The sequence below is a fragment of the Diabrotica virgifera genome, chromosome 9 (assembly GCF_917563875.1).
Source record: "Diabrotica virgifera virgifera chromosome 9, PGI_DIABVI_V3a".
NCBI classification, from domain to species: domain Eukaryota; kingdom Metazoa; phylum Arthropoda; class Insecta; order Coleoptera; family Chrysomelidae; genus Diabrotica; species Diabrotica virgifera.
Genome location: NC_065451.1, coordinates 18,182,282 through 18,201,845, shown reverse-complemented (window position 1 = coordinate 18,201,845; position 19,564 = coordinate 18,182,282). Strand labels below are relative to the sequence as shown.

The 19,564-nt window shown below is 33.3% G+C and overlaps 2 protein-coding genes across 10 annotated transcripts in view; one reads left to right on the top strand and one right to left on the bottom strand.

Annotated features, from left to right (window-relative positions):
* The window catches only part of LOC114328495 (glutamate-gated chloride channel), a 713,764-nt gene that overhangs the window by 431,816 nt on the left and 262,384 nt on the right, over window positions 1–19,564 (bottom strand). The window lies entirely within an intron of this gene.
* LOC114328500 (uncharacterized) lies at window positions 499–8,096 on the top strand. Its single transcript, XM_028277367.2, has 2 exons — window positions 499–593; window positions 7,668–8,096. The coding sequence occupies exons 1-2, from the start codon at window positions 546–548 to the stop codon at window positions 8,043–8,045; spliced, it is 426 nt and encodes a 141-aa protein (XP_028133168.1). The 5' UTR covers window positions 499–545; the 3' UTR covers window positions 8,046–8,096.

Below are 19,564 nucleotides of genomic sequence, written 5' to 3'. Positions count from 1 at the left end.
AATTATTGTCCTCACTAGAGAATACAAACATTAAGGCTCTCTCTATCTTTCTCTCTCTCTCTCTTTCTCTCTCTCTCTCTTTCTCTCTCTCTTTCACACACTATCCATCACTCCCTCATTCTGTCTCTCTCTCTAGCTCTCCTTCAATATTAAATAAAGTTTAGCAAAAATGGTGTTTAGCAAATATTATTTATTCTCGTGTTCACAACTCAAAAAACAGATGAAAAATTCCGTAATAACGCTATACAAACGAAACGAATCCCTCAATTACCTTTTCAATACACTACGTGCGCATACTAGAATAATAGTCAAATAATATTACTATCAAATTAACCTTTATCCAGTATATGCAACAATAATGATCCTTTGTATTTACTTAACAAATCTAAATATAATGGGAGTATTAAACTTGATAATATTGATTGTTGAATACTGTAAATATTTTTAAACGATCTTAAGTATACATATCATTTCCTATATAGTCTTCTTCAGCAGATCAGTCGGAGGCATTGTCTTTTATAAATCGTTATCTAAAAGTTTTCAGTATGAAGGTCGCTTTACTTTTACTAGTTTTTATCTGCTTTGTAAATAGGGTAAGTCGGAATATAAATATATTTGTTATACAGTCTGTTCCAACGAAAATTTGACCCCCTCCCCCTCCAGAAACCAAGATCTTCTTCAAAATTAAAAAAATAAACAAGTCAATTTAAATCGGGAGGCGAACGAATTTTCGTGCAAAATTCATGCCCATAAATGTAACCCCCTACTTGCCTCCGCATCAACCCCAAATTTTTTAAAAGCAAGTGTGGTCGACTAGCACCTCATTTGAAATATAATTTTTTCTCTACATGGCACTCTATTTTTTTTTAATTTAGGTCATAATTTTGAAGACAATTTTGAACTAAACAAATTTATTATAAATTAGTTAAATCCAAAATTATCTTTAAATTTATTCCGCAAATTAGAAAAAAAAATAGAGGGTCATGTAGACAAACAAATTACCTTTCAAATAATGTGCCACTAGACTACACATGCGATTAAAAAAACTGGTGGTTGCTGCGGGGCAGTAGGGGGTTACATTTGAGGGCATTAATTTTGCATGAAAATTCGTCCCCCTTTCAAAATAAATTGATGTATTTTTTAAATCGTGAAGAAACTCTTGCTTTCTGAGTTTCTGGGGGTAGTGGTCATATTTTCGTTGGAACACACTGTATATTTCTTTTTCTATTAGTATGTGATATATTATTTTTCTTCAAATTTAACGTTGATATTTATTACTACTTCTCCTCTATTAGCAGCAGTTTTTAAGGGATGTTTGCCTCTTAGAAAATTGTCTCTGTCTAATCAACAAATACCGCATACCATAATTATTCTTGCAAATTTTTGGAACTTTCTCGGCTTAATCTACTTAAGTAACGCATTAGTCGCTCTCCCTCATTGTCTAATTCGTATAATACCTCTACATTCTTTATTATATTCCACCATGATATTGTGTTCATTGTCCTAAAGCATCACATCTCCAAAAAAATAGTTTCCTGATTTGGTTTGTCCACCTTTCGAAGCCATGTTTCGAAGAGTTCAAATTTTATGAATTGACCTAGTAATTTAATAATTACTATGTGTGGTAACGGGTTCCAATGCAATATTAGGTCTGGATCTCACGTACCAACAAAAGTTTATTAATAAAAAGCTGAAGATTTGTTAATAGCTTAACCCATTCGGTTTCCTGTCTTTTTTTAAAAAAATTATATGGTGTTCGCTGGGCGCTTAAAGAATTTTTAGGATCATTGAAACCAAAATTTTTATTTTTTTAAAATATTTATTTGAGAATATTTTCATAGTCATAGGTCTTCCTGTATATAAGGGACCACCTCCATATCTTGCGAGAAGAACTTGGGCCAATTCTCTCCTAAACGATAGCAAGGATATATTTTTTTATTTTTTTATATAAATACCATGAAATATGGACTGCAACATTCAACAACCATGTTACAATTTGCCAGTACCATTTTTACTGCAAATTGCTACTCGGTAAGCTGAAACACCTTGACCCATCCAGTCGGTACCCACCATATTTTGTTGTATTCACAATATAGTGAGGCCGACTTACTTGAATGTGGCCTTTTTCTTCATGAGAAAATCTTTTTACCGTGCCCAATGCTGAACCATCACAACTCGTAGATGCTATTGTAACAACAGAGTTATCTCTTCATCGCACCAGTAACACTATCGCTTCTGCTAATAAAAATCCACGACTGAAAAAAAATAAGATTATGACTCCGTAAGCGCCCACCGCAACCATATGGTAACGGCGTACTTTGACTATTCCTTCCGAATTCGCTACATTTAAGTGTTGATAAAATACAACAATTTATAATAAGTTGGGGTATAATAAACTTATTTTTTTTTAAATATGCAAATATAGTTACTAGAAGACTATCAAAAATTGCTTACGCAAAACGGACGTCCATTTTTTTTTTATAAATTTAAACCACACTGTCATATGTTTATCTCTCGACGGTTGAGAAAAGGCTAAAATACGAATCCGTTACGTTTTATAGATGCCAGAATTATTCCTAGAAACGATAGTTCTCAAAATATGTGGCTGACTAATTCCATGGGCATACCGCAGAACTTTTAAAAATCATGTGTTTTACGTTACCATATGGTAACGCTGGGCGCCAATGGGTTAAGGGTGTCTAGACAGACAAACTTTGATATATTGGAACACTGGAACAGGGGAAGTTTTAATTGTGGAACAGATTAAAAATTTGGAACGTCAGACTACAAAAACGTTAGATGTATTTTGTCCGACAGAACTTCCAATTTGTTTGTTACCCTTTCATTAAACTCTCATGCAAAAATCAGACTCCTATTACTAACTAACATGATTCCTGTCATTTGACATGTTCTTCGTGTTCCACTCATTAAAATTCCCAGTTGGTGATGCACACCAGTCTGATTTTTGCATGAGAGTTTAATGAAAGTGCAACAAATCAATTGGAAGTTCTGTCCGACAAAATTCATCTGACGTTCCAAATTTTTAACCTGTTCCACCATTAAAACTTCCCCTGTTCTAGTGTTCCCATATATTGAATTTTGTCCGACTAGACACCGTTAAGCAATTAACAAATTTTCAGCCTGCTACGAATCAACTTTTTTTTCTTATGCGAGATCCAGACCTGGAGTATTTTATTTTTTTATTGATTGTAATATAAAAATTTTGTCGATATTTTATCACTTGTGGGATTTCGTTTTTAGGCTCAAATTGCTCCGCTCTCTTGCAGTAAATCCCCTACAGATGTGTACCATATCTGCTTTAGTTTTTTTTCTTCTTTATTTTTTTATTCTCGTGTTCTATACCGGTTTTACTTAGCCGGAGTCGTTCATCTTTTGTAGGTGTCCCCACCAACTAGGTTGTTTTGCTTATCTCTAAAAAATGAAATTCGAGAGCTCGTCCATTATCACTGTATTTCTTATTTTTTCTATTATAAAGATACTGCTTGGTTTTTCCTTTACGTTAATGGACCATGATTTTCTTCTTCATACAGATTAGAAGACATTTTGAATTATTTTGTGATGTTTGTTTTGTTTATTAAATAGTATAATTTTCATCTTTTATTTATTGTTTTGATTTATTTTCAGCTCTTGTTTAGCATAATTTTCTAAGTTTGTTTCATTTCTTCTCTTACAACCATTACCTTTATATTTTTTTTCATATTTAGCTTCATTCCACATTCTTTAAAGAAGTCGAATTCCTGATCTCTAGGTTCTTTTATAGTTCTCACAATAAAACACTGAAAAACGTTTGTTTTTCTATACTTCCACAAAATGTATTACAACTATGTTATTACTACAGCTGTTTCGGCAAAGTGCCTTTCTCAAGTGATATATTTTACAATGTGTTTGCCTTTTTAAGTCTTTAACTGAAGAGGTTGAGGAGTGGGGAGCTGTTTGTCTCGAGTTGGTCATTCAGAATTATATCTGTATTTTTAATAAATTGTTATTAATATTGTTATATTTATATTGTTTATATTAATATTTTTATAAATATTGTTATTAATAAATTGAAAAATACAGATATAATTCTGAATGACCAACTCGAGACAAACAGCTCCCCACTCCTCAACCTCTTCAGTTAAAGACTTAAAAAGGCAAACACATTGTAAAATATATCACTTGAGAAAGGCACTTTGCCGAAACAGCTGTAGTAGTAACATAGTTGTATTAAATTTTGTGGAAGTATAGAAAAACAAACGTTTTTCAGTGTTTTATTGTGAGATAAAATGAACTTCCATCAAGTAACGGTCGAATCCATCAATCTTTTATAGTTGTTTCCATTTTCGGCCATGATTATTATATCATCTGCAAATGCTCCTTTTGAGATATCTGTTCTTTGTAAATTCCTTTGTCCGATGTATAGTTTATTTCACTTGAGCATTGTTTTATTATTTTATCCATATTTATTGTAAATATCGCAGGGCTACCACTTTGTCTTAATCTGTTTTCAGCTGTGAATTATTGTGTAACACCTCTTGTATATAACATAAATTGTGTTTGTTTTGTCTATTGCATACAGTATATCTAATGGTTTTCTTGATTTATTGTCGAGAGCTTTCTATATATCTTTAATTTAAAAAATATATATTTTTCTTCTGTTGTATACATTAACGTTATTTATTTCATTGTAAATATATCTTGTCTTATATGTTTCTTTTTTTCCTAGGTTCGCTTTGTAACTGCTCTAGTGTATTTTTGAAAATATTTCATTATTAAGTATCTGTTAAAACATTTCCATAACTGCATTGATTGTTGTTATTATTTGATAGTTGTTGCAATCATGTTTTTTTCGCTTTCTCGTAAATTTCTTGCAAAGCAATTGCAAATTTCTGAATTCAAATATTTTGGTTATTTGTAATTTATCGCTGGTTCGTGTGTTTGGTATTTTTTCATTACTATTCTGCCTGCCTTCTTTAGCAAACTTCGCCATTTATTACGGTATATAGCCATTCTCCTCCGTAATCGATTGCCAAGAAAATTTCTTGCATCCTCATCCTCATCATCCTCACATCGCTTTCTCTATCTTCCAATAGGTTTCTTCTCCTGCATTCTTGCATTCAACAGTTTTTTTGGACACCTGTTTTTTATCATTTAAAACACATGATTTGCTCATTATCATCATCAACACGTAGCGCTACAACCCTGGGTGGGTCGTGGCTGACTGAACAACTTTCTTCCAATTTGTTCAGTCTTCCATCAACCTAGGGTCAAATGGAATGTTCTTTTTTCGGAGATCTGATTGGATGTTATATCTCCATCACATTCTGGGACGTCCGAGAGGTCTTTTGCCTGTAGGAATCTCCTCCCATACCAGTTTTACAAGTCTCTCGTTATGATGTATGTGCAGGTGGCCTGCCTATCTTAGTTTCTGTGATTTAATTTCTTGAACAATATCGGTGTCATTATAGAGTGCTTTTAATTCGGTGTTGGTTCTGATCCTATTCTGGTTTATGTTAATGTCGTGGCGAGGTCCGAAAATTTTTTGAGTATTTTTCATTCAAAACGTCTGAGCTTTTCTTCGTTTAATTTGGTCATGGTCCACGTTTCGCATCCATATGTTAGTACAGGTCTGACGATGGATTTATAGATTTTGATCTTGGAACTTCTTGTAAGATTTTTTGATTTTATAAGCTTATCCAGTGCAAATAGACAGCGATTTGCTGATTATATTGTGTCTTTTATTTCTTCAGTAACATCGTTGTCACCTGTGATTACGGCCCCCAGATACTTAAAACATTGTACTCTTTTGAAATTGAAGGTGTTGACCGTCACATTTTGTCCTATCCTGTCTCTTCGTGTCGTCCTATTTATACACATATAATTCGTGTTTTCTTCATTAATCCTCAGCCCTACTTCGCTTGTTGCTCCTTCTAACTTGTTGAAAATGGCTTTTGTGGATAGGATGGAGTCTCCAACGAGATCAATGTCATCTGCGTAGGCTAGTAATAACTTGGGACCTTGAACCGATAGCAGTTCCGTTTTTATTTTGGCCGACCTCATGCATTTCTCTAATACAAGGTTAAAAAGTAGTGGAGATATCACATCACCCTGTTTGAGTCCACTGTTAATTTCAAAGCTGTTAGACAGTTTATTATTTACACGTACTTTTGATATTCCACCCTCCATACAGACTTTAGTCATCCGAATGAGTTTCTTTGGTATTGAGAACTCCGCCATGGCATTCCATACTTGGCTTCTTTCTACGCTATCATATGCCTGCCGAAAGTCTATGAAGAGATTGTGTGTGGGTCTGTTATACTCCCATTCCTTTCCTAGAAGCTGTCTCAGCGTGAATAGTTACTATGCTTACCGGCTATAGTTACCGGCTTGATATTCTCCTAGGACATTTTCAGCATATGGGGTTAGTTTACTAACAATGATGTTTGAGAGGATTTTATGTGCCGTGTTAAGGAGTGAAATTACTCTATAATTCGCGCATTTTGTTTTGTTCCCTTTTTTGTGGATGGGCATTATGATGTTTTCCGTCCATCTTGCTGGCATTCTTTCTTCTAACCATATTTGCGTTATTAACTGGTGGATTTGGCGACGTAGTGCGTCTCCACCATATTTTAGAAGTTCTGAGGTATATCGTCCGTACCCGGCGCTTTGTGATTTTTCAGTTTATTTAAGACCTTTTGGGTTTCTTCAAAAGAGTGATTTTCGACGGGCACGTCCGCTGTGATGTACATCTCTTCTTTGTGCTGTTCTTTCTATATGATGTTTAAAAGGTCCCTGAAATACCCTTTCCATTCTTCTGTTAGTTCTGTATCGTCGATTATCATATCGTCGATCATATTATGATCTTGATTGTCTCTCAGTGTATGGATAGAATTGGTTTTATGTCCTCTTTTCTCAGTGGAAATTGCTTTATAGAAGTCTCTGGAGCCAGGTTTGGGTCGGTCTCTCTCCATACTTCATAATTTTGTTGTTCGTATTCTTTTCTTTGTGCGTATTATTTTTCTTGTTCCTTTTCGGCAGTCGTCGTATTCCTTTTTACTTTTGTTTGTTTGTAGTTGTATCCATGTCTTCCTCACTGTTTGTCTTTTTTCTAGCTCTTTCCGACATTCCTCGTCATACCATGTTTTTGCCCTCTTCTGCCTACTCCTTCCAGAGATCTTGTCAGTTGTCTTGGTTATTATTTCGGTAGTCGTTTCTCACAGCCCTTCTATATCATTGTAAACTGTTTCAGAGTTCAAGGTTTGTTCAAGTTGTTCTATATATTTATGATGTTTCTGTGTTGTCTGCATTTTGTCCATGTTCCATTGTGGGTTCATTGTTGTTTTGTTGTATTTGTGGCTAGATATTCTGAATTTAACTTTTGCTCAGACTAAGTAATGATCTGTGTCTCCGTCTATTCCTCTGAGGCTTCTTACGTCGATGATATTGTTCCCATGTCGGGCATCTACAATGATGTGGTCAATTTGGTTTCGCGTAATATGGTCGTTTGAGATCCAGGTTTGCATTGTGGAGGGATTTGCTCATTGGAGGGGGAAATATTGGTGAAAAGTGGTTTTTTATTATGAATATTATAATTGTATCTGATTCGCCACCTATTGTTCCATCTCATTTTAATGTGCAAATTAACTACAATGTCGTCTATATTTCAGATCTATTCCCGACCAAATATTTTTAAATTCAAAGACGCCAAACGAATCCATGCCGTATGTCAAGCAAACTCGGAAACACATGTCAACGAGTACCTTGAAAGGCTTCAAGAATTTGGCAAGATTGAAGTTCCAAATATGGCGAAGCATACACTCTGTATGAACATTAATGCCGGACTACAATACGAAAACGGTGATATTGCAGTTGAGAGATTAAGAAGCGACTTGGAAGAAGTTTCAAACAACGAAAATAAAATCAAAGAAATTGTTGATACTTGTGGTGTTCGAGCCCCTGGAAGCCCTGAAGATGCAGCTATGGCTTTTGGCAAATGTCTATGCAGTCAATGGCCTCAACATGCAGTATGTGTTTGCAGCACATAGTAGCAGCGAAAAATAGTTTTTATATAAATATATATCAATAAATAAATTTTATCTTTATTTTTTATTAATTTTTTTATAATTTACGAAAAACTGTGTGATATCACACAAGAGTATTAGTACATTGTACTAGGTACCAAAGATATGACCACATGGAAAAATTCGGCTTCAGGCTTGTCGTACGATATTCTTCGCATTTTTTGGCTCTTGGTTTTTACGAAACTGCAATAAATTGAGACTTTAGCAATTCTGTTGGTATTTCTCCAGAGTTGTGTATATATGTTGTTTAATATCTTTGTGATTATTGATGTTGATTATTTGTCCATTAGACTGCCCTAGGAAAATTTGATCTGATTTAGTAAAATGTGTACTTTGTGGTAAGAACTTTTAACGGGTACGAAAGTCATTAACGTTTTCGAATCCCTAGTATTATTTTTGTTCCAACCTGTATGCGGAATCCGTTCCGGGAATTGTACCGTGTATCGCAAGGAATTGAATATTCAGTGATTCTCTTGATGTTAAATATTGTGTATTTTGTCGATTTTACGTTCTCAGGATTTTAGCGGGAATATCATATCTGCTTTCGTCTGAGGTACCTTGTTGGGTTTATTCTATCTTATACCGACAAAGGAATTTTGGTCATAATTCTTTAATAAGTAGATCATTTGTTTGTCTTCGGCTAAATGTCAAAGGAGTTTAATGTTTTTTTTGAGACTGAATTCTGTCCACTTGAGTTGGAATGTCGACAAGTGCCTCTGAGTTGTTTATGCAATAGACACGTGCAGTATTGCTAACAATGTGAGAATTAGACTTTCCATGGGAGCCTAGAGGAAACTGTTTACAGATGATGAGTATTTTCTTATTGTGTGTGAAACATGCATGGCGTTGAATTAGAGGTTTGGCGGAGAATGGTTTTGCTTTTCTATTGGCTAAGACTTTGATTGATGGAGTGAATTTAAGTCGTGATTGGGTCGTGAATTGTTGATGGGAGAGATCAGATGATTTCTGAAGAGGGCATTGAATTTTAGAAGATTGGAGTTTGTGGGGATCGGTACATTGAGTTATGTGAGAGCCGTCAAGAGTTGAAGTTCCTAGAGCCTCGGAGGGCCGCTGAAAGCGGATCCCATTGAGTTTAAGTATAGTGAAGTTCTTGTTCAATTTAAATGCAGAAGTCTTTGTGTTAGTAATCAAGTTAAGTGTTCTTCAACGGTCTGACTACTAGACGATCATGGTATAATTAAGTCGTAGACCACTGCGTTTTCGCCGCTTTTAGGCAGACGCGATATTTCATACCAGTCGGTATACCTAATTCCTTCGCACCCAGTCAGAAGTTATTTAGAGGTTTTTTTTGTTAGCAGTTTCTAACATTCGCCATAAAAGCCTGAATCCCTTTTGTTTTTTTTTTTTTTTTTTTGATACAGTTTAATATACTGAAGAAATAAACTTTTTTGCACGATTGATCATTTTTGACTGTTTACCGTGACAGATTTTACGTCAGTAGGTGACATTTACTAGCAACTCGACGGTAAGTAATCCAACTCGACGGTAAGTACTCCAACTCGACGGTAAGTAATTCACTTACCGTCGAGTTAAAAAATCTCTTAATTTTAATTTATTTTTTGAAAGAATAAAGAAAACTAACGAATTATTTATTAATATTGAAACTTATGGTACAATTTGTTAAATTATTTAATGAATTATTAATTTATTGATTTATTGATTCTTAAATTCTTGCCTTCGCACCATTTTTTAAAACTTTGGTAGGTATTTTGATAACGGATTTTGGATTTTTCGGGAATAATTGCGGAACACCCTTCTTCCCAAACCCGTTCAATTTCTTCAAATTCACTTTCTCTCATATTTTAATTTATAATAATCAAAATTGTACTTAAAATTATTGACAACTAAATAAAAACTCAATTGTCCATTGTTGTTATGCACCCTAGTTACTACCTAACAACCAAAGTATCTATCTTGATAAAATAAATGAAACTAGTCAATATGACGAAAATGTTTAATTTTATAATTTATAATGGTATCAATCGTGCAAAAAAAGTTATAGGGATGTCGAAAGTTAAGGGTAACCGATCTAAGACAATAATTTAAGTCGTCGCTCCGCTCCTCCTCCAAACAATTGTCTTCGATCGGTATAAAACCCTTACCGTTCTCCATACTTAATATACTATAATGTTTTGTTCGAGCAGTTAGTCCATTAAAATGTTACATTTTTAGGCCGTACCTTGCATTTCTTAGAGGAGTCAATTTTATTTCTTTAATGTGTAGGGGGATCAGGAGAAGCTTAAGTTCAAGTTTTTGGGGTCGCCATCCTTGTCCCCCGGTCGCCATCTTGGAAAAGGGGTGCAAAGTGGTTTCGCGCTATATCTCGTAAACTACCAACCCTACGGAAAATCTAATTAAACATAAAATGTAGCAAATTAAATTTTCCACAATTTTTTTTCTATTACATTTATCGTCAAGTGACCAACAAAGAAGATATAACCAAAAATATGTAAATTTTTTTTAACAAGTTTCCTTTTGGATGTTACAACTTTTTTTCAGTTCATTTTAAAATAAAATAACATTATAGCAATTTTGTAGAGGGTTTTTCAGCGAACAATTTCCACTATAAAGTTGTTTAATTCTATTTATTTATATAGGTTTTACAGCGCTCCAAACTTGACCAGATTCTCGAATGCTCATAGGGATACAATAAAAACAAAAGTTAGGCTTACATTTCTATCTATATATATTTTTTATTCATACAATTTATTATGATTTTAACATTCCTATGCTATTATTAATCTGTTTTTGACCTTTCTTCCCACTATAAAACTTATAACTCTAAGCATATATAGAAAAGGCCCAAGAAGTTGTTTGAGGACAAATTCGCCGGTTCAGAAGAAGAATGACGCAACCGCAAAATGCAAAATTCTTAAGCAGAGCAAAAAAACGATTTTTGATATCAAAATCATAAAGTATGATAAAAATTAGCCATTCACCACACCGTGGTCGAGATATAAGCGTTTTTTGGGGTGTGCCGCTTGTATATGAAGTAACATAACTTTTTTCCTATTATATACCTATTGTGACTTAAAATTTTTCAAAAAACTTCTTCATAAACTATATTTTATTGTTGTGTTGGTTAAAATTATAAACTAAAAAGTTTGTCACTCAACTTTTTTAAGTAAACATGAAACTAACGAAATATGATGACAAAAAGTTAATAAATTAACAACTCCTTTTTTAATATGTTTAAACATTTTGGACAAATTTCATTGTTATCTACATACTTCAAAGATGACACCGTAAAATTTTTAAAAGGAAATATTTATAGCGACCACAGATACAGCGAGGTAAATTTGAAAAATCATCAAAATTGATTTTTGGCATTTTTGTAAAAAAATTATTTTTTTAACATGATAAAAATAGATCAATGTTGATTAGCGTTCGAACAACCGGCCCTAAGTGCTAATTTGTTTTAATGAAAATAATTGCTGAAAGTTTCATAAAAAAAATATGGCTAGCAGATGTACTTTCCATATATTAATTCATTTGTATAGTGACTTTTGTGAGCGAATAGTTCCTTGGACTTTGAAAATCAATCATAAGAAAATTCAGGACTATGTACAAGGTATTTTTTTTTGTAAATTTTTTTTTCTTTTTTTGGTAATTACGATCTCTATTTGTACCTTGTAAGAGATCACAAATTTAATTTCTTTTTATCTTAATAAATAATGTTTTTATTTGCTAAATACAATCTTATTATTTCTCTTTTCCTTCTCTCTTGTTTAGTAAGTCCAACAAAGATTTGGCTGAGTAAAGTATAACATGGTAATTCACGATATATCTGTTTTCGCGCCATATTTGTTTTCACGTAAAAGTATTTTATATATTTTACGTTGACTATGTTTTTTTTGTTGTTTTATTTTTGATCTAGCTATATTTTTTTTTAAATTTTTGTATATTTTTGGTTCCCATAAAGTAACCAGTGGCGCCCAATATTCTATTTCTTTTTATTTGACATTCTTACTTTGACTTTTCTAATATTTTTTTTATTTCTAAGCTAATAAGAGTATATTAATAACATCCCTTAAAGAACCACCCCACATCTCAACCGATTATGAGCAACCGTGGACTTGTTCTCCAAATTGTGTTAGCACGTCACATCTTCTTATGACATATCAGCATCTTGTCAAATTTTATTTTTCCTTCATGTTTCACTGGCATTTTACGTGTTAACGCTACAAAATAGCGCCCTTTCGAGGGACAGCTACAACCTAGCCAGCGCATTACAGAAGATGCCTACATTTAGGTTGAGATTGTATAAATACATTGTAATAAAAGTGGGGTTAACATAAAAATATTCCTTATTATTTTACTTAACTTATTATTCTCAAAACAGCGTTTTAAATTAAATACTTCTGTTTTTTTTTGTAAGAATAATTTAAATTATCAAGTCCTGCATGTCAGTCAAGACACTTTTCTTGGAACATCTACAGGTCGCGTCATATTATAATGCACGTCGCGTTTTCGGCACGTAGCGTTTGCAGACCGGCAATCGGACTGCCCATTCACATTATCATACATAGAACGTTTACGTTGGTTTCAGTTTGGTGCGGTGCAGATGTGTTTATTGTCACAACACATGTTTACATGACAAATTGCCTCGAAAACTACTTTTTAAATTAGACCGGGCAGTATCGTCGCCCCGGCTAGCGAAATTATTCCGATTCGATATTCTTAAACAAACTTACTCAAAAAGAAGTCCTTATAACATATCCACAGGGTGCCGGGCGGTACCGTGGTCGAAAAATTGTTTAAACATCACAAAAATATTTTTTTCATTTCGAGCAATATTTTTTTAGATAAACTGGGTCATTCTGGGCAAAAAAGGTCTCTTGTCATTTTTCTCTAAAATTGATTGTTGTCGAGTTACATGCGATTAAAAATTTGAAAAATGCGAAAAGGCCATTTTCAAGGCTTAATAACTCGATTAAAAGTATTATTATGAATTTCAATAAGTGACCAAATCAAGTTTCAAACCCCTTCTTCAAGATCCCAAAGAGATTTTTGTCATTATTTTACTACAAAGCTGTTATTTTTAGTTATTAACAATTAGCGCTATAGTCCAACTGTATCGTCGCCCCCGTTAGCGAAACTATTTCGATTAGATTTTTTTGCACAAATTTACTCAAAAAGAGTCCTTATAACAAACACATCCATAGGGTGCCGGGCGGTGCCCTTGTCAAAAAATTGTTTTAACAATTCTTATTAAACAAATTCACAAAAATAATTTTTTCATTACGAACGATTTTTTTTAGATAATTTGGGTTATTCTTAGCAAAAAACGTATCTTGCAAAAATGCGGAAATGGCCATATAACTCGACAACAATCAATTTTAGAGAAAAATCACAAGAGACCTTTTTTGCGCAGAATAACTCAAATTATTATTAATTTGGGTTTAATTAAATTATTAATAAAAAATTATTTTTGTGAATTTGTTTAACAAAAATTGTTTAAACAATTTTTAGACCACGGCACCGCCCGGAACCCTGTTGATGTGTTATAAGGACCTCTTTTTGAATAAGTTTGTGCAAAAAAATCTAATTTCGCTAACGAGGACGACGATACAGTTGGACTATAGCGGTAATTGTTAATAGTTAAAAATAACAGCTTTGTAATAAAATAATGACAAAAATCTCTTCAGGACCTTGAAGAAGTTGTTTGAAACTTGATTTGGTCACTTATTGAAATTCATAATAATAATTTTTAATCGAGTTATTAAGCCTTGAAAATAGCCATTTTCGCAATTTTAGAGAAAAATGAAAAGAAACCTTTTTTGCTCAGAATTACCCAAATTATCTAAAAAAAATATTGCTCGAATGAAAAAATATTTTTGTGAATTTGTTTAAAAAAGATTGTTTAAACAATTTTTCGACCACGGCACCGTCTGGCACCCTGTGGATATGTTATAAGAACCTCTCTTTGAGTAAATTTGTGCAAAAAATCGAATAGGAATAATTTCGCTAGCGAGGGCGACGATACTGACCGGTCTAAATACTCTGTATCAAATTCAAAGAAATACCTAAATAAACAACGAGGGGAAAACGACCCGTAGCTGTCAACATCCGAAAAATATTGTTTTCGAATGAACCGAACGCAGACGTAACGTGTCTTATACGCTACGTTACGTGTCTTATACGCACAATATGAATGGTTCAATTTAAAAACCATTAAATTATATTTTTCGCAAACGAAACGCCACGTGCCGAAAACGCGACGTGCATTATAATATGAGGCGACCTTACGACATAAACGCAATATCTTTTGTTTATGTATACTTGATCCTGGTAAAAACACTAACGATGAAAAAGCCCTTAAAGATCCTTAAAGGACTGCAGAAGAGGAATTGTTTCGGTTAGGGCTGTTTCTAAGAAACGTGAAAGTCACGAGTGGAGTAAATCTTTCGAGTGAGGTTTTGTATGCCTTGAGAGAAACAAAAAAGAAAGAATGAGAACAAATGAGGCTTGGAAGTACAAGCTCGTAGATTGAGAAGTTGCAAAAAAACATAAAAAAAGTGTTTACATGAGAGAGATCGATTGTTTTTATTATCGTGTCATTTCTTTCGAACAAAGCTTGTAATATAGGGGCGCTCTTATTCGAATCTCAAAATAAACGCAGTGGGAAATAAGTTTTATATGTATAAGTTAAAAAGTTTGCTTTTATATTTTAGCCATATTTTAATTAATTTGTTTTCACACTTTTTGAAAAAATGTGAAAATCTTAAATTATTCCTATGGCTTGGTTCTAAAAGGGCCAATGTCAATTTTTTGTTTTTTTTTTGTAGAATTTTCTTTTGAATTTAATATTGACCAAACAAAATGCAATAAATTGACACTGGCCCTTAGCATTAAGCCAAATGTGACGGTGTTAAAATGGCCAATTTCAATTTTTTGCATTTTGTTTGGACAATATTAAATTCAAAAGAAAGCTGTACAAAAAAACAAAAATTTGACATTGGCCCTTTTAGAACCAAGCCACAGATTTATATATGTCTGTCCCACTGACTTTTACCATTAAGCCAGATAGAATGAAAGCTTATAACCCAAGGAAAGGCGAGAAATTTAACCTAGCACTTCCGGTTTTAGAGTTGCAACCGGAAGTACTGCTTTAAAGTCGCCGAAATTTTACAAGCGATATAATATTCGACGCGTCTTAGCAATATGAGAATAAATATGTGTTTCTGGTTTCATCGCTGTCTGTCCGTCCGTCTGTCTGTGTTCGAATATAACTCATCCATTATTAAAACAGATGTAATAACAAATAAGGTGTCGAATGAGAGCTTGTAACCCAACCATAGTATTAAAGGTGAGAAATTTGATCTAGGACTTCCGGTTTTAGAATTGCAACCGGAACTATTGTTTTAAAATCACCGAAATAGTACCAGCGATATATTATTCGATGTGCCTCAGCAAGACGAGAACAAATATATACTTCTGGATTCATACCTGTTTGTCCGTCCGTCTGTCTATCCATGAATATAACTCCTACGTTATTAGAAATAATGGATTGACAATTGACACGTTGAGTGAGAATTAACTTAAGGATGAGAAAGGTGAGAAATTTAACGTCGGACTTCCGGTTGGAGAGTTGCAACTGGAAGTACTGTTTTAAAGTCCCCGAAATAGTACAAGCGATATATTGCTAGACGCACCTTAGCAAGACGATGATAAATATTGTTAAATAATTTTTATGGGGAAAATTTAGAGAATTAATTTTATGTCAAAGACCACGAGATCGTAAATTTTCATCACCCTGTATATAGCCAAAATTTGTAAATAATATGATTTAGCTGTAAGCAGTGTTTCGTGGAAAGAGGAAATGTTTAGTGGTAAAGATTCTACGAACGGACTTATACAAATTAAACAATGAACTAAAATACGGTCGGATTAGAAAGTGCATGTGCTCACGATTGGAGTAGACAATAGAATGTTTCTAAATGGTTTCCTAGAAAGAAACCGATGATAAACAATTTTGTTTAGTTTTAGAATAAAGGGTTTTCTAGGATATAAGAAAAAAATTAATTTTATTATCTCCTGGAAATTTGACACGACAGAAAATTTGTATACAACACTATTTGTTCTTAAGAAATGAAAGTAGGGATGTAATGTGTAGAGAGAATGCTTGTGATTGGCGAATAGATTGATGGAGGGAGAACAGAGTGTTTTAGTCTCAGATTGATGAAGGAAAAAGATTTACTGAGTAATTAAGATCGGAAAGGAGCAGTCCAGTTTAAAAAATAGTAATTGTGTGTAAAGTGGTGAATTTGGTCGCCGTGTAAACAGATTCCTGTGGAGACGAAATCGCGATTCAGATTAAAGAAGTACAATCTCCTCGTGTCCGAATAGATTCCAGTTTTCTGTCTGGAACGAGTAGCCGGTTTGTATCAATTTTGCACAAGATATCGAGCTGAGAGAAAGAATCTTGGAATTATAAAGATTGACATTGTTTGTATCGAGTCGGAGAATAAATAGAGCAGAGATTTCGAGCAACTGCTGTTTTTTGTTTGTGAAACAGTTTGGAAGAGAAAGACCCTCGGAAAGACCGTAGCAGCATCCCAGTAGCACGTGTGGGAGAATCGAGGATAACATAATCCATGAGAAGAAGTAAAGAAGGTAAAAAAGGTTAGTCAGATTATTTGTGAAAAGAAGAGAGTTGTTGAATATTACATACCATATTTGTTTTTTGTCAATTTAACAGTTTTTACAGCATAATTTATTCATTCATAAATTCATAGAAAAGATAAATAATCTATTTAAAAGGTAAATTAAATATTGTTTTTTTTTTAATAATAAGAACAGTCTACCGAATTATTTAAATGAAAATTTGTTAAAAGAAAAAGGAGATAGTAGAATTAAAGATTAATTTTATTATATAAGAAAATTTTGACAACAGAATAAAGTTTTAGCATACATTTTGAATCTTATATTTATGTTATAGTTTATAAATAAATAATACTTATAAAATTTGATAATACTTGTAAAATTGTATGAATTTGAGTATATTTATTTTCCCTGTTTTTTCCTGGATAGTGTAAGCAACAAGAAATACTAGAAGCCACAAACTAAAGGTGAACATTAAAATCAATTAGCCCTGAGAATATTTTTTATTGGAAAGTTTTATTAAATTTTGGTTTTGTTTCCATGAGTAGCAATTAAAATATTTAATTAATTTAATTAAAAAGATTCTGATCAATCTCATGACAGAGAGAAAATACAGAGCATAACAATATATACTCCGGTTTTTATATCACTTCCAATTAAAAAGGTGTAATCGGAAGTACCATATTATAGTCGCAGAAATAGTACATATGATATATCAATCATCGCGTATTGAAAAGTCGAGCTCAAATTTTTAGTTCCGGCTTTGACGTAATTTCCGGTTTTGATGTAATTTCCGTTTAAAAGTTATGACCGGAAGAAGCAAAAATGACTCAAACTTAGTAAAATCGTATATCAATCGACGCAAAGTTGCATGAAGAATTCAAATATCTGCTTCCGGTTCAACATTCGATCACGTTGGGTGAAAACCTAGGACTTACGAAGTCAAGTTGCTTATATTTTTTGTATCAATTTAAGGAGTTGGTTTGCTTGTTGGCTATCAAAGGTCGATGTGTACGTCACTTAAGAAAGTAAGCGAGAATTGAAAAAAAATTATTTTAATCATTTTCTGTCTCTGAGAGAGTGATACTAGAAAGTTTTTTTCCAAATAGAAAAATGTTATAGCCAGGGAGGTAGTGTCAAATTTGACCGGAGCATTTTAGCATGGCTGCTTTCTTTTTATTTAGTTAGGTATTCCAAAGCTTATTCACAAATGATGTGTCAGCTGGCCCAAAACCGGGAATTTTAGACAAGAAAAGGTAAAATACGAAACTTGATGGAAAAACGCTACAACTTATGTCAAATATTTATCTACGTGACTTACAACTCTTAATAGCCTTGCTGACTTCTCTCCTAGCTTTCACTTAGGCAATCCGGGTTGAAATCCTGGCGTTGAAATTATTCTTTGTTTTTAAAATTGACATTTTATTTTGAAAAATAATTATTTTTATAATAAGGGCGTTATTCAGCGGAATACTGTGTACAAGAATTCATCTGTACTCATTAGATATCTTTTAAAAACACCCTTTAATTATCTACGCTAGTTTCTTTCGGTTATTTAAATGTCATCATAAACAATTCCAACCTTCTTTCGTTACATAAACATTGTTGACCTAGATCGTGAGGTGTAATTATACATACAGCCACTATAAACACTTTTCAGGGTCGACGCTGACTTTGCACTTTTAAATATATTTATACAACCAAAACATAATAAGGGAATCCTCATTACACATTCCACATTCGTCATTCTATTTTATTAGATGTAAGATTATTCACATTAAAAGATAGTGTCATCTACACTCCGCGAGACGACGTTACGTAGGTTGCTACCAGCTTGTACTCATGCGAGTATAATAAAACAACTTCAACAGTGAAACGACTATTAATCATTCCACCCCTCGGATAAGGGTTAACCACCCTTACCGGGAGAAGATAGCCCTAGTAATCCTGGACTATCATATGGCGATCCTGCCAGGATTACTAGGGCTATCTTTCTCAAGAGGGAGTATCACCCGACAAAGCGAAGTATGCAGCAATTGAACAATATCCGACACCTAAGACAGCAGAAGAAACAAAGAGATTTGTAGCATTTTGCAACTATTATAGACGTTTTATTAAAAATTTTGCGGAAATATGCAGACCACTCAACAGATTATCGAGGAAAGGAGTAGAATTTTTTTGGTCTGAGGAGTGTGAAAAAGCATTCAAAAAGCTTAAAGCAGCTCTGACGAAACCACCAATTTTAAAATATCCTGATTTCAACAAACAGTTTATCCTAACAAAAGACGCATCCAATGAGAGTTGTTCAGCAATCCTAAGTCAAGATTACAACGGAATAGACCTACCTATAGCATATGCATCAAGAAGTTTTAGTAAAGGAGAATATAATAAACCTATAATCGTTAAGGAATTACTAGCGATTCATTGGGGAATTAATTATTTTAAATGTTATCTATATGGACCACCAACATTCAAAGTAAAAACAGACCATAAACCTTTGACACACCTATTTGCAATGAAAGAACCAACCTCAAAACTCACGAGGATCAGATTAGACCTAGAAGAATATGACTTCGAAATAGAGTATATAACAGGGAAAAGTAACTACGCAGACAGCCTTTCAAGAATAACATTGCATCAACTAAAGAACCTATGCATAGACAACACCCATATACTAGCTATAACAAGAGCTCAAGCAAGAGAAAAGGAGAAGGAAGTGTGATGGAACAATGTTGTTAAACGAACATTTTTATTTTTATTTATGTATTTACGTAGTTTTAGGAAGTTTGTATATAAAATAAATTTTTTGTATTGATTACAACACAGTATGGGTTGGTAGCACTACTTGCAAAATTTTC

Excerpts from the sequence above, each read along its gene's own strand:
- LOC114328500 (XM_028277367.2), top strand. The coding sequence starts at position 546 with ATGAAGGTCGCTTTACTTTTACTAGTTTTTATCTGCTTTGTAAATAGG. Across the intron at positions 594-7,667 it reads TTATCTGCTTTGTAAATAGG|ATCTATTCCCGACCAAATAT; the intron begins GTAAGTCGGAAT and ends TCTATATTTCAG.